General features: G+C 40.0%; 1 protein-coding gene across 1 annotated transcript in view; it reads right to left on the bottom strand.

Annotated features, from left to right (window-relative positions):
• Positions 1–8,691, bottom strand: part of LOC146628203 (alanine and arginine rich domain containing protein) — a 29,102-nt gene extending 20,411 nt beyond the window's left edge. Inside the window, exons 1-13 of the mRNA XM_085359414.1 lie at positions 8,626–8,691; positions 7,411–8,379; positions 6,978–7,092; positions 6,693–6,866; positions 6,446–6,552; positions 6,204–6,341; positions 5,785–5,942; positions 5,641–5,667; positions 3,437–3,473; positions 3,279–3,348; positions 3,149–3,200; positions 660–2,791; positions 258–438 (exon numbers count right to left, since the gene is read on the bottom strand). Coding sequence (XP_085215540.1) covers positions 258–438; positions 660–2,791; positions 3,149–3,200; positions 3,279–3,348; positions 3,437–3,473; positions 5,641–5,667; positions 5,785–5,942; positions 6,204–6,341; positions 6,446–6,552; positions 6,693–6,866; positions 6,978–7,092; positions 7,411–7,610 — 3,391 coding nt within the window. The 5' untranslated portion in view covers positions 7,611–8,379; positions 8,626–8,691. The remainder of the gene's footprint in view (positions 1–257; positions 439–659; positions 2,792–3,148; positions 3,201–3,278; positions 3,349–3,436; positions 3,474–5,640; positions 5,668–5,784; positions 5,943–6,203; positions 6,342–6,445; positions 6,553–6,692; positions 6,867–6,977; positions 7,093–7,410; positions 8,380–8,625) is intronic.
• Positions 8,692–13,108: the final 4,417 nt, after the last annotated feature.

Genomic DNA, 13,108 nt, shown 5'->3' with positions numbered 1-13,108 from the left:
TATACTACAGACTTGCTTCTATAAGGTCTTTGATCTTTGGTAGACTGGTGGTTTATTGTCATGGCGGAGTTCTAGGCACAGTACAGCCACACTCAAATTAGACACTAATAGCAATTACAGAGCTACCCTCCAACCGATCCAACAGTCACTTACAATAAGCACTTCTGCACAATGGTTTTTAGTATTGTTAACTCCTGTGGACCACCATTTTCCTGACATATGAGCATTTGCTGGTTCTGTAGAAAGTAACTCCTTACCCCTCTTCTTCTCTTTAGAAACTTCGGCCTCAGGAGCAGGCGAATTGGCGTCACAAGACTCTCCACTTTCTTCAAGCTGATCATTCTCAGCTGATTCGTCTCCTTTCTCCTCCTCCTCTTGTTCCCTCTCTTTGTCATTATCACCCTCATCCTCTTCCTCATCCTCAGTGGAATCTTCCTTCTGTGTGCAGGAAAAAATGGAAATATTCAAAACTGTGCATGGTAAATCCCATTTTTCTGTGAGTATGCATCCACAGGTCACATTTGATATACATACAAGCTAAGCTAGGAACAAGGACGTGAATATAACTGTCTTAAAGGTCTTGGCCTAGCTATAGAGGACAGACTATTAATAGCCAAACTAAATGAGACAAACACAAGTAAAAAATATTCCCGTTTTACCTGAATTCCAGAGCATATCATATATATGTTTTCTGCCTCATCAGGTGAGTCTACATCAACGTCATCAATGTCAGTCTGAGGTAGTACTTCATCTGAAAATGTGTTCACATCTGAATCACTGTGCCGACAAGCTGTGGTTTGATGTTTGATGGGTGGGCATGAAAATGTCTTTTCCTTTATTGGTTTTTCATTAATCTCCTCTGACAACACTCTAGTTTGGTTTTCAAATGGAACGTATGCAGTTAATCTAGCTTCATGCTCATCATCTGCATCGATACCTTCACAAAGGCCTCCATCAACAGTTTTATCAGAATCGTCTCCTACTGTACACATTTTAACTGTAGCATTGACAAAATCGTACTGCAGCTTCTGGATCTTGCTGTCAGAGTCTTCACTCGTCTCATCGTCTTTGTGGACACTGTATTTCTTAACAACCTCCAGCTTTTCTTCTTCCAGTTCAACATTTTCTGCAAGCATATCATTTTCACCGATAACAGACTGAGGAACCAATTCACCATCTTCATCATGCTGATTATCCCTTTTAGCGTCTTCTGCCACCTTCTTGTGTACTGTAGCTGTGGACTTCAACTTTGGAGAACACTGCTTGGTTGAGTCGGGTATCTTCAGGATATCCTCACTGTGTAAAACATCACTGTTATTCATCACAATTTTCTCTTGCTTTTCTGAGCCATTGCTTTCATCTTCATCATCCCAACAGCTTTCATCTTCTTCAACTTCATCATTCCCCAAAAGTTGGTTTTCATCATCCAGTGCCGATGAAAGTACTGGTGAGGGGTCATCTGACTCTTTCTCAATACTTTCTCTGACCTCTTCTTCCTTAGACTCTAATTGCATCTCTCCAGTCTCATTTGCTTTGGAAACTGGGGACACCACTTCACAATTACAGTTAGTGCCAAAATCATTTTGGTCTTTATTTTCAGAGGAATCCCACTCTGATTCATCTACAGCTGCTTGGTTTCTGGACTGAGAAGAGGTTTTTGGACCTAGACCAGACAGTGACTTGTGGTTGTCTATAACCTCCTTAAGTGTAAAACATTTTGGAGATGCAACTGGTGATGAAGAATCCCATTGGCTATCTGGATGTTCTTCATTTGACTGGAGCAATGTGTTTTTTAAATGCAATAATGATGCTTCTGGTGCTTGAACAGTGCTTTTCTGATCAAAAACCTCATTGCTTACCTCAGGTATGTCAATATCACTGTCCTCTAATGAAGATCCCCATGAGGACCTGAGTTTCACTCCTGTGGAAACTTTGTTGTGCGATCCACAATCATCTTTACCATCAGAAGTACTGTCTGTGTTTTTTATGCCAACTTCAGGTAATAGATTTGTTTGATTAGCAAGAAAATGTTTGTCCTCTTCATTATCACTGTCATTCCAGTCCATATCACCACGATTCTGTTTATTGCCCCATGAGTCTTCATCATCCTTTCCTGTGTCTCTCTCACATTCCTTCATATCCTCGCCTGGTGAATGAGTTTCTGGACAATGTCGTGTTGAATCCTGGCCTGAAATTACGTTTTGATCCGATGAACTCAAATATTTCTTTCCCAGGCTGTCATCTTCATCTGAAAACTTAGATTCTACTCTTATGGCTGACACAACGCAATCCTCCACTATATGTAATGTGGCTGGAGTAACAAAGCTCGATGTCCCAGCGGGGTGCATGAAGTTGGTGCTTAAAGTCTTTGTTTTGGTATTTTTCTCTGAGGTATCTGCACTTTCACGTACAACTCCAAGAAATGTTTCACTCTTTGCAGTGATGCCAGCATCATGTGTGATCTGAGGGGCTTTAAATTCTGTAGTGCTAGCCACGCAGTTGCTATCATCCTCCTGATCCTCCTCCTCAGAGCCTTCTTCTTCTTCTATTTCTTCTTCTTCCTCGTCCTCGTCCTCCTCCTCTTCCCCTTCATCACTTTCTTCATCATCTTCTTCCTCTTCATTAGACTCCTCTTCTTCATCCTCTTCATCGTCTTCCTCTCCCTCTTCTTCGCCATCCTCCTCTTCAGAGTCATCTGCATCTGAACTTCTTTCTTGAGACAATGGTCTTGATTTAGTACCCAGAGGTTGTTCAGAGTGTTTTCTTTTCCCCTGTTCAGCTGCACAGCCAGCTTGTTTTAAGATTTTAGGGAAAAAGACAAAAATCTGTCAGACACAAGCATGTAACAAAGGTTCAACAGAAATTTTTCACCTTTCTGTAGTGTGGAAGCGGAGTGGAAGTCATGTGGGATGCACTGGTAAGGAAGGTAATGGGAGTGGGATCTACTGGATGCTGAAGACTTTTGCTGGATGACAAAGCCTTTGGGAGGGATGGGATTCTCTGAACTCTATTTTCACTTTCTGGCTCAGAGTCTGAGCCACTCAACGATGTGTCAGCTCGTGCCGAAGCTACTGGACAAAGAGGGATAGAAGATTACTACCTAAAACTACAAACTATGGATTAAAAAAGGCTGAAAGATTCTTGGTACCTTCTCCCTTTTTAGATGCAATCATTTTGCTGAGGTCAACTTTCAGAGGTTTCTGCAAGTCAGAAAATTAAATGAAAGTCAGGGCAAAATTACAACAATACAATATAAAAGAAGAATGAGTAGTTCCAACCTTTTCAATTAAAACAGATTCATCATCATCATCTGATGATGGCCAATCATCTGCAGCCCTTTTTGAAACACTAAAGAAGAGAAGGAGGAAGAAAATGGTCATAGCAAGGAAGTCGGCTGTAAGTATAAACTGTAGACAGCATTAAGAAATTAGCTCACCGACTTAGTGACTCTGACTGAGAATTATCTTCAAAATCTGCAAGAAAGCAGGAAAACATATTTTCAGCTCAGCCTGATCTAAAACAAATCATTAATGTAATATTTCAATAGGACAACTTTTGAATGGTGAAATCTTTAGAAGATTTAAATGTTGGCACACACACACACACACACACACACACACACACACACACACACACACACACAAATTATATATATATTTATTCACCACATAACAGTGTCAGCAGATGTATTATCATTCAGTTATCCCTCTAATTTGCCCCAGTGAGTTTTTGTTCTTCATTGATACTAGCTAACATGAAAAGTCATGAAACTGCGATGTGAGAAAGTGAAATTTATGGGCTAACCTAGTTAGTGTTAGTGTCCCTGTATTTATTAAAATATTTGCTGTCACTGTATTGCTATTTTATTTTTTAATTGAGCCTAAAAGGCAGCAGGAAAAATTGCACTTCCAAAACAAATTTCCCTATACAGTGGGGCAAAAAAAGTATTTAGTCAGCCACCGATTGTGCAAGTTCCCCCACTTAAAATGATGATAGAGGTCAGTAATTTGCACCAGAGGTACACTTCAACTGTGAGAGACAGAATGTGAAAAAAAAAAAATCCATGAATTCACATGGTAGGATTTGAAAAAGAATTTATTCGTAAACCAGGGTGGAAAATAAGTATTTGGTCACCTCAAACAAGGAAAATCTCTGGCTCTCACAGACCTGTAACGTCCTCTGTAAGAAGCTTTTCTGTCCCCCACTCGTTACCTGTATGAATGGCACCTGTTTGAACTCATCATCTGTATAAAAGACACCTGTCCACAGCCTCAAACAGTCAGACTCCAAACTCCGCCATGGCCAAGACCAAAGAGCTTTTGAAGGACACCAGGAAAAGTATTGTAGACCTGCACCAGACTGGGAAGAGTGAATCTACAATAGGCAAGCAGCTTGGTGTGAAAAAAAATCAACTGTGGGAGCAATCAACAGAAAATGGAAGACATACAAGACCACTGATAATCTCCCTCGATCTGGGGTTCCACGCAAGATCTCATCCCGTGGGGTCAAAATGATCATGGGAACGGTGAGCAAAGATCCCAGAACCACACGGGGGGACCTGGTGAATGACCTGCAGAGAGCTGGGACCAAAGTAACAAAGGTCACCATCAGTAACACACTACAACGGCAGGGAATCAAATCCCGCAGTGCCAGATGTGTTCCGCTGCTGAAGCCAGTGCATGTCCAGGCCAGTCTGAAGTTTGCCAGAGAGCACATGGATGATACAGCAGAGGATTGGGAGAATGTCATGTGGTCAGATGAAACCAAAGTAGAACTTTTTGGTATGAACTCAACTCGTCGTGTTTGGAGGAAGAAGAATACTGAGTTGCATCCCAAGAACACCATACCTACTGTGAAGCATGGGGGTGGAAACATCATGCTATGGGGCTGTTTTTCTGCCAAGGGGACAGGACGACTGATCCGTGTTAAGGACAGAATGAATGGGGCCATGTATCGTGAGATTTTGAGCCAAAACCTCCTTCCATCAGTGAGAACTTTGAAGATGAAACGAGCCTGGGTCTTCCAACATGACAATAATCCAAAACACACCGCCCGGGCAACAAAGGAGTGGCTCCGTAAGAAGCATTTGAAAGTCCTGGAGTGGCCTAGCCAGTCTCCAGACCTCAACCCCATAGAAAATCTGTGGCGGGAGTTGAAAGTCCGTGTTGCTCGGCGACAGCCCCAAAACATCACTGCTCTCGAGAAGATCTGCATGGAGGAATGGGCCAAAATACCAGCTACTGTGTGTGCAAACCTGGTAAAGACCTATAGTAAACGTTTGAGCTCTGTTATTGCCAACAAAGGTTATGTTTCAAAGTATTGAGTTGTATTTTTGTTATTGACCAAATACTTATTTTCCACCCTGATTTACGAATAAAGTCTTTACAAATCCTACCATGTGGATTCATGGATTTTTTTTTTTTTTCACATTCTGTCTCTCACAGTTGAAGTGTACCTCTGGTGCAAATTACTGACCTCTGTCATCATTTTAAGTGGGGGAACTTGCACAATCGGTGGCTGACTAAATACTTTTTTGCCCCACTGTATTTAATAATCATCCCCATAGCTGTTAATGGTTTTAAAAAGGGGACAAAAAACAGACAGATTTTGCTAACGAAGTCTAGCTAAGGAAAGCAATACCTTTCCCTGCTTCATCTGCTCCATGCTCTAGAGCCAGTCAAGAGGTAATGCATGAGGAATAAGTAAAATGACCAAAGTCAATTATTAATAGACATGATAATAATGATTTTCAGTGGCTTTGATGTGATAAAATAAATTGCATACCATCTCTGTCAGTGGCTGGTCCTCCCAAAGAGAAGCCTGCTTCAAGATCTTGGGAAGGAGCACTCAGCATTTTTTTCTTCTTCTTGCTCAGATCTTGATGTGATAGGGAGGCCCTGTCCGAACGCTGGGTATCATGCTCTATGATCAGGTGGGAACAACTGACAAAAAGAGAGGAGAGACCCAAAATGTCATAACGTCATGACTGCTGAGAAACTTTAGCAAACTAAGAGTTAAGGAGAAACATTAATAAATTATTAAAATAAAATAACATCACAAATAAATTATTACAACCCATTTGTGGGCTTTGGCTATTTAGTTTATTTCATTTCTGTATTAAAATCCGACATAAATGTATAAATTACAGAAGAAATACCCATATACAAGCACAAAGACATATTCTTTTGAAAAAGTGTGCTTACGAGTGATGCCCATTTATTCCTGCATAGTTATCAGCTGAACATCCTTTGGTATCCTTTAGTGTGGTATCTGCATCAAACTGCAGGAGCAGCTTTACCATACAGACTTCGCCATTTCCAGCAGCTATCATTAATGGGGACCTGCAGGTAAAAATCAATTGCAGCAACATGTTCAACCATGCCAAATAATGAGTAACACACATTAACATAATCCAAAGTGAATCACAAAGGTGTCATCGCTTAACCTTTGATCTTGATCCACAGAATTCACATCAGCAGTCTCCTTGAGGAGAAACTGAGCCATCTCAATATGGTTCTCTCGCACTGCTACTATCAAAGGTGTGAAACCCTCCTAAAATATAGATTACAGTTAAAATCACAGTTAAAATTCTTGCCCACTGGACAGTGCCTTCCATACGCACTGAAGAGTATCCTGATGTTCACCCTAAAGCAGAGAAACTGCAAAGTAGGGGACAGAAAGAAAAAAGCCACCTTGTTCTGGGAATTGATTTGAGCCCCATGTTGCAGCAGCAGGACAGCAGTGGGGACGGATGGGATGTTTGCCGCTAAATGTAGTGCCGTATTGCCATTGATGTCCATCAGATTAGGGTCAGCATGATTTTCCAGCAGTATGCTCACACAGTTGTCATGCTGGCCCTGAACTGCCTGTTATTAGATGAGAATTAACATTAACGGGCCAAAACAAGACGTGAGGAAAAATGAATTTTTACAATTTATTAAGAGTCACCAACTTGAAGCGGCATCATCCAAGATTACCTTCATTAAGGCAGATCTATTTTGATTGTCACATAGGTTAAGCTTGGCTTTGCTCTCAACGAGGAAGTGTACCACCTCGACATGACCACTAGCACAGGCAATATGCAGTGCGGTTCTGCAACAGTAAAAAAAAAAAAGAGTGTTACATATGCAAGCACTGTTGTTCTAACAGACCTTACCAAGATTATAGGTGTTTTACAACTTTGGTTGGCTGTTTCCTCAGGCCAAACTACATTCATTTTCAATTCACTCACTTCCTTCTGACACCTACTAATTGTAGATGGTAACTAGATCCTACCTTGACACATAAGTGGAAAAGAAAAAAAGGCAGTGTCATGTATGGGTACAGCTGGCAGCTTTCTGCTAACATTTAAGTGCGTGCCAAAATCCAGAAAATGCAAAAATATTTATTAGGGTTTTCATCCCCACTTACCTGTTCTCCTTGTCAAGTTGATTGACATCATTCTTCTTAGCCAACTGCTTCAGCTTTGCCAAATCACCCGCTAAGGCAGCCTTGTGAACCTTCCCTAGGTCCTTGTCTTTCAGTTCATAGCCAACAGAAAGCCTGCTTGCACTGTCTGGAGTGTCTAACGGGTGTTTTTTCTTTTTAGTGAAGCTGAATATCTTCTTCATTGTATATGGCACTAAAACATTACTTTAGCACCTGTCGCTACCTGCCACTCATCTGGAGGTCAACCACAGCCGACACTCCCATCCCTAAAATAAGACGTTCAAAGCGGATTAGAAGCCCTTGAAACAGTACTAAGCACTACAGCGTCGCTTATTATAAGGTATAATGCAACCACCGATATACAGAATTAGGTGGCTTTCGCACGTTTACTCTATAATAATCGAGTGCATATATCAGAAGGCAATACGCAACACCGAGTACTTCATCACGGTGTTGGATGACAGCAGAACTTAGCTGTCATGCTAACGAGATTCTTTGAGTCATACCTTACACAGAGGATTCCTTTAACGATAAGGTATCGTGAGTAAGCTGCTTTTTGACGAGATTACGATAAAGCAGAGAATCTGTAGTAGACAGCGTTAGCTGAGGTCGCCGGGATTATTTTTTATCATGCGTTTAGCTAGCGTTTGAGATTAAGAGCTGTTGCCATGGTAACTGTCTGTACAATTGATACGTAGCTGAGGTTTTCCAATTTACTACTGTTCAAAATTGCCTAACCCTATTTTTTTTGTAGCGCAGTTGTGTAATACTGCTATATTACTGTATGTATTATCACTTCAAAATAAGTTATTGTAAAAAAAATATATGCATGTAGCTTCAACTGGCTCGTTACTGCGCCTCCCACGTCGTCACTTCATCATTGATGCAAACCGCCACATTTAAAATGAATGTGTGGTAGAGTTGAGCACAAGATGGATTGTCGCTATACGTCTGAAAAAAACATAACGACAATTTTCAGCTTAAAAACACCCCACTTGTGCACGCATACAACTCAAAAACTATGGTTCAACCTTAACTCGGCTAACACAATGCTAATTGGCTAAGACGCTGAAAATCAAACCTGATGTAGATAATTGGTTAACTAGAGCAAAGAAGACGAATAATGTATCTGAAGATATTACACCCTACTTAATGCGAGCATGCATGTAACTACAGCACACGAAGTCAAACACTAACCTGTTGATTGTCAGACTCAAACCATCACAGACCTAGACGAAAGCGAAGCAGCTCACAAAACCTTGCTGGTTGTTGGAGTTTTCAGGTAACCAATCAAAAATGAGCTGGGTGCAACGATGGGCCAATAGGCCTCTTAACTTCGTACACAAGGTTGGTTTACAAAGCAAAGAGAGTCATTACAGTCCATAGTGTAATAGCAGAGTTTTACCACTTGCTGGAGATATTTGACTGTAATCTTAAAGTTATATAGTTATTCCAAAAATACCTCAGCTGCACACAGTTTAATCTCAACAAAACGACTTACATTACAAAGAAACATCAACATGCTAAATCAGCATATATAATACATATACCAAACAATCTGATTTCTAAAATGCAGACACAGTTTTAAAATCAATCACACACACACCTCCCCCTCGTTGTCTCTGTGCAGGTCCATTTATATATTTTGCTTTTCCCCCCCATAACAGTCGGGAAACCAAAAAGTACGAGTTGTAAGGAGGGATAGACGTTTCGGAGCTAAAAATCCTTTTAGAAGTAGAAGGCCATAGCTAATTTGATCTCCTTTGTGAAATTAAAAAAGCATACTGAAAGAGACAATGGAAGCAATTTCAAAAGCAGAAGGAAGAAAATCCTACCCCTAAACATGCGGAGGATGCCTTTCACTGTGAGATGTAAGGCGATCTTAATGTATCCCAAGTCCTTACTGCCTCTGCATTTTCAGTTATGATTTAGGATACAATAACATGCTTAGATCCTGTAGTGAGTAAGTGCTATATCAAGAACACCTGTATAAAGTTATAAAATTACCAGTGTATGTGTTTACACTATTTAAACACTATCTAGAAAGAACCACAGATGACTGCCATTTTTCAGGCATTGGATAATATCACAGTTGGATAACAATTATGATACAAAAAAACGATACAGGCCACTTGCATATAAATCTTTACATTAGTTCTTTCACCTCCACTGAAGATCAGCTTCTCAAAATTATTACATCCTGCAGAAGATGCCGTGACACCACTGCTGGAAATGTAGCATTTGGAAACCATTATGCCTCAGTGATGTAAAACAGTGGTTTATATTTTCAAGGCAGCAAAGCAATGCTATAGGTTACACTTCAGATAAAATATGACTATTCAAATCAGAAAAAAGTTCCACTCACATCACTTTATAGTGCAAGGCAGTCATTTATCATTTTCAGAGAAAAATAAATGGATACTGTGGTTTGACATAATATTCTTGCTTTAGTCTTCCTTTTTAAAGACAACACAATTTCTTTGCAAACTGTGGAAAAATCTATAACTGAACCTTATTTTAAGTTTTTTTTCCATTTAAGAATGAACCTTTCATGATCAAATGGTATCGGAAATTTATTGTAATAAAAAAGTAAATGCATTTAATATATTTGTTATATATTAATGTCTGAAGAGAATATTTTGTATCATATGCATATTAATATATCATATAAAAAACCAACAAGTTGTTTTGCCTGATATGCTGTCAGGTTCTTCACTGCTTATTTTGATCGTATGTTGTGCGTTTTATGGTGTCGTTAATAGACATAGCGACCTTAGACTATTAGAACTGTCCTGAAATTCAAACAAAAACTACAAGTTGCTGAATTATTTTTTATAGTATTAGCTTTTAGTAAATGTCATAACAGGTTGTTTTAGACGTCACAGGCGTGGGTTCTCCATTACAGTAGATCCCGCCAAAATCCGTCTGTAAATCATATTGCTTTGCTGTGAGAGCAGCATCAAATGTTTGCCCATTAGCTATGACTGAGAAAACAACCTCACATTCTTAGATATACTCTACTAAAACCCAGGTCCATAAGTTATCCTGCTATTTCAGATTTATGGAAATTTAAGTCCCTTCGCTACTGACAGCATTTAGGCTTAAATAGTTATCTTCGAGGAGTAAATTTAAAGCAACAGAATAGAATTCACTCAGCTTTACTGCCACTGTTTGAAAGAAAAGGACTGATAAACACAATAATTTTCCAGGTGTGGATAAAAGACGACAAGCTTTATTGTGCTCTGACATCTTCACGTCACTTCAAATTATATGTTTTGCTTTAATTGTGAGCTGGAGTCTCCAAATTCTTGTGGCAATAAAGATGACAGTTAAGAGAATAGGTATTTTGTTAGCGTCACACCCCGCTTGGGTTTTTGCTCCTCGCTGTGCTTGGACCAATTACACGTCTTGTACTGTGGCAGGTGGATCTCTTGAAAGAATGAAAACTAGATGCTTACTCTTTGGTGGTATCATTCCTGATGGAACACACGCATGCACCGACATGCTTTTTGTCTCCACCGCATCTTACGTAGTTCTCACATCTCTGAGTCTTTTGTCTTCCACCTGAAAAGAAAACTTCCTTTTCTTGCTGCAGGTGCACCAGCATCACTTCCACACCTACCTTCTCATCTTTAATCACTGCCTGTTTCTCTCAAACAGAAAAGTGCTTATTTCAAAGCTATTTAACCAGTCCCACTGATGTCGTTTTGCTTCTGGTCTATCTTCATTAAAGGTGCCTGTGAGATACACTCTGTCTTGAGCTTTTTGTCTACTGGCCTTTGGATTTAATAGCTGGTCATACCTGCAGTGGCTGCAAAAACCACAAACACAACATTCTGATTGTGAATGACAATTTAAAATGAATGGAATTGTTAATATAAACAAGTTTTAGTTTGGTGCTCTTTTGATTTATATATAACACCAGCATTTCAATCACAAAAAGCAGAAAGGTCCCTGCCATACACGTATGTCTGATGAAGAATTCATTCCTGTTCACTGCTGTCAAGATGAAAACATACAGTTCTACAGACTGGTGGACAAAATTTTACGTCAATCTGTCCAAAGGCTGTTAAGTATTAACCAGATGGATAGGTGAAATTAGAATTAGAATATCCGAAATTAAAAAATAAGATTTAGGCATATTAGAAATGACAGGCTGCTGACCTGCTTGTATTTTCCCACCAGACCATATTTGGTATGCAAAAGAGCACCTTGAAGCAGCTGGGCTACAGCAGCAGAAGACCACACTGGTTATCATTCCTGTCAGCTAATAACAGGAAATTGGAGCTACAGTTTAGACAGACTTGCCAGAATTGGACAACTGAAGAATGTAAAAATACTGCCTGTTCTGGTGAATCTTGATTTCTGCTGCAACATTCATATGACAGGGTCAGAATCTGAATCCATCCTGCCTTTTAACAACGCTTTGGGCTGTTGTTGGCAGTGTAATTATATATTTTCACGGCACACTTTGGGCTTCTTAGTAACAACCAAGCATCATTTAAACACCACAGCATCCCTGACATTGGCATAGCTGATCATGCCCATCCATTTATAACCACAGTTTACCCATAATCCGATGGCAGCTTCCAGTAGGGAGAATCACCATGTCACAAATCTCAAATCATCCCAAATTGTATTCTTGAACATAACAGTGAGTTTACTGTACTTAAAGAGCCTCCACAGTCACTGACAGAGAACCTCCGGCATGTGGTGGAACAGGATATTGAAATCAAGGATGTGCAGCTAGCAAATCTGTAGCAACTGTGTGATGATGTCATACCAATATGAACCAAAATCTCAGAGGAATTTTTCCAGAAACTTGTTGAGTCTATGCTACAAATAATTAAGGCATTTCTGAAGGCAAAAAGGGGTCCAATCCAAAACTAGAAAGGTGTACCTAATGAAGTATCTGTCCTCATTTAAATTCCCCATTTAAGTGAGTCTAAGTCTTAATTTAAACGCAGTAGCCATGAAAGAGCTGAAAATAACTTGCAATTATTTGTCAGTGTTTACACAGAAACAGCACACAAAATTAACAGTTGCATCCTGTTCAAGAACGAACAAGCACGTGTTTTCCAGTCAAAACAAAACCACACTGAATCCAAGGCCTACTTTCTCTTTCCTCACCAGGAGCTGATCAATACCTCATCCAAGTAATTCCATACCAGACTGTAACACAGTTGGTCAGGGTGCTCTCTATCGCACAGCGGTAGAAGTTACCCAGTATGTCAGCAGACAGGTGTTTCTTCTTCAGTGTTCTCAGGAAAAAGAGGCGCTGAAGGGCCTTCTTGACCAGGCTGGAGATGGAAGATTCAAGATTCTTTATTTGTCACATGTATAGTCATACGAGTACAATACACAGTGAAATGTGTCCTGAACTGTTCCTTTTTCTGTGCAAGTCAATGAAATTTAAAAAAAAGTTAATTAAAAAAAAGATGTTAGTTGACCAGGACAGAATCTCAGCGATGTGGGTCCCCAAGAACTTGAATCTGGAAACCCGTTCAACATGTGTGCCATTTATGTAGATGGGGACATGGGTGTCTCTTTCCTCTCGCCTGAAGTCAACAATGAGTTCCTTGGTTTTGCTGGTATTCAGGAGCGGGTTATTGTCAGCGCACCACAAGGCTAGATGCTTTACCTCTTCCCTGCAGTCAGAGTCATTGTTGTGAACTGATGG

Source organism: Diplotaxodon limnothrissa, linkage group LG7 (genome assembly GCF_057381915.1).
Source record: "Diplotaxodon limnothrissa isolate DT_005_m linkage group LG7, D_limnothrissa_male_GT1.1, whole genome shotgun sequence".
Taxonomy (NCBI): domain Eukaryota; kingdom Metazoa; phylum Chordata; class Actinopteri; order Cichliformes; family Cichlidae; genus Diplotaxodon; species Diplotaxodon limnothrissa.
The sequence above is the reverse complement of the archived record's forward strand: the minus strand, read 5'-3'. Positions and strand labels throughout refer to the sequence as shown.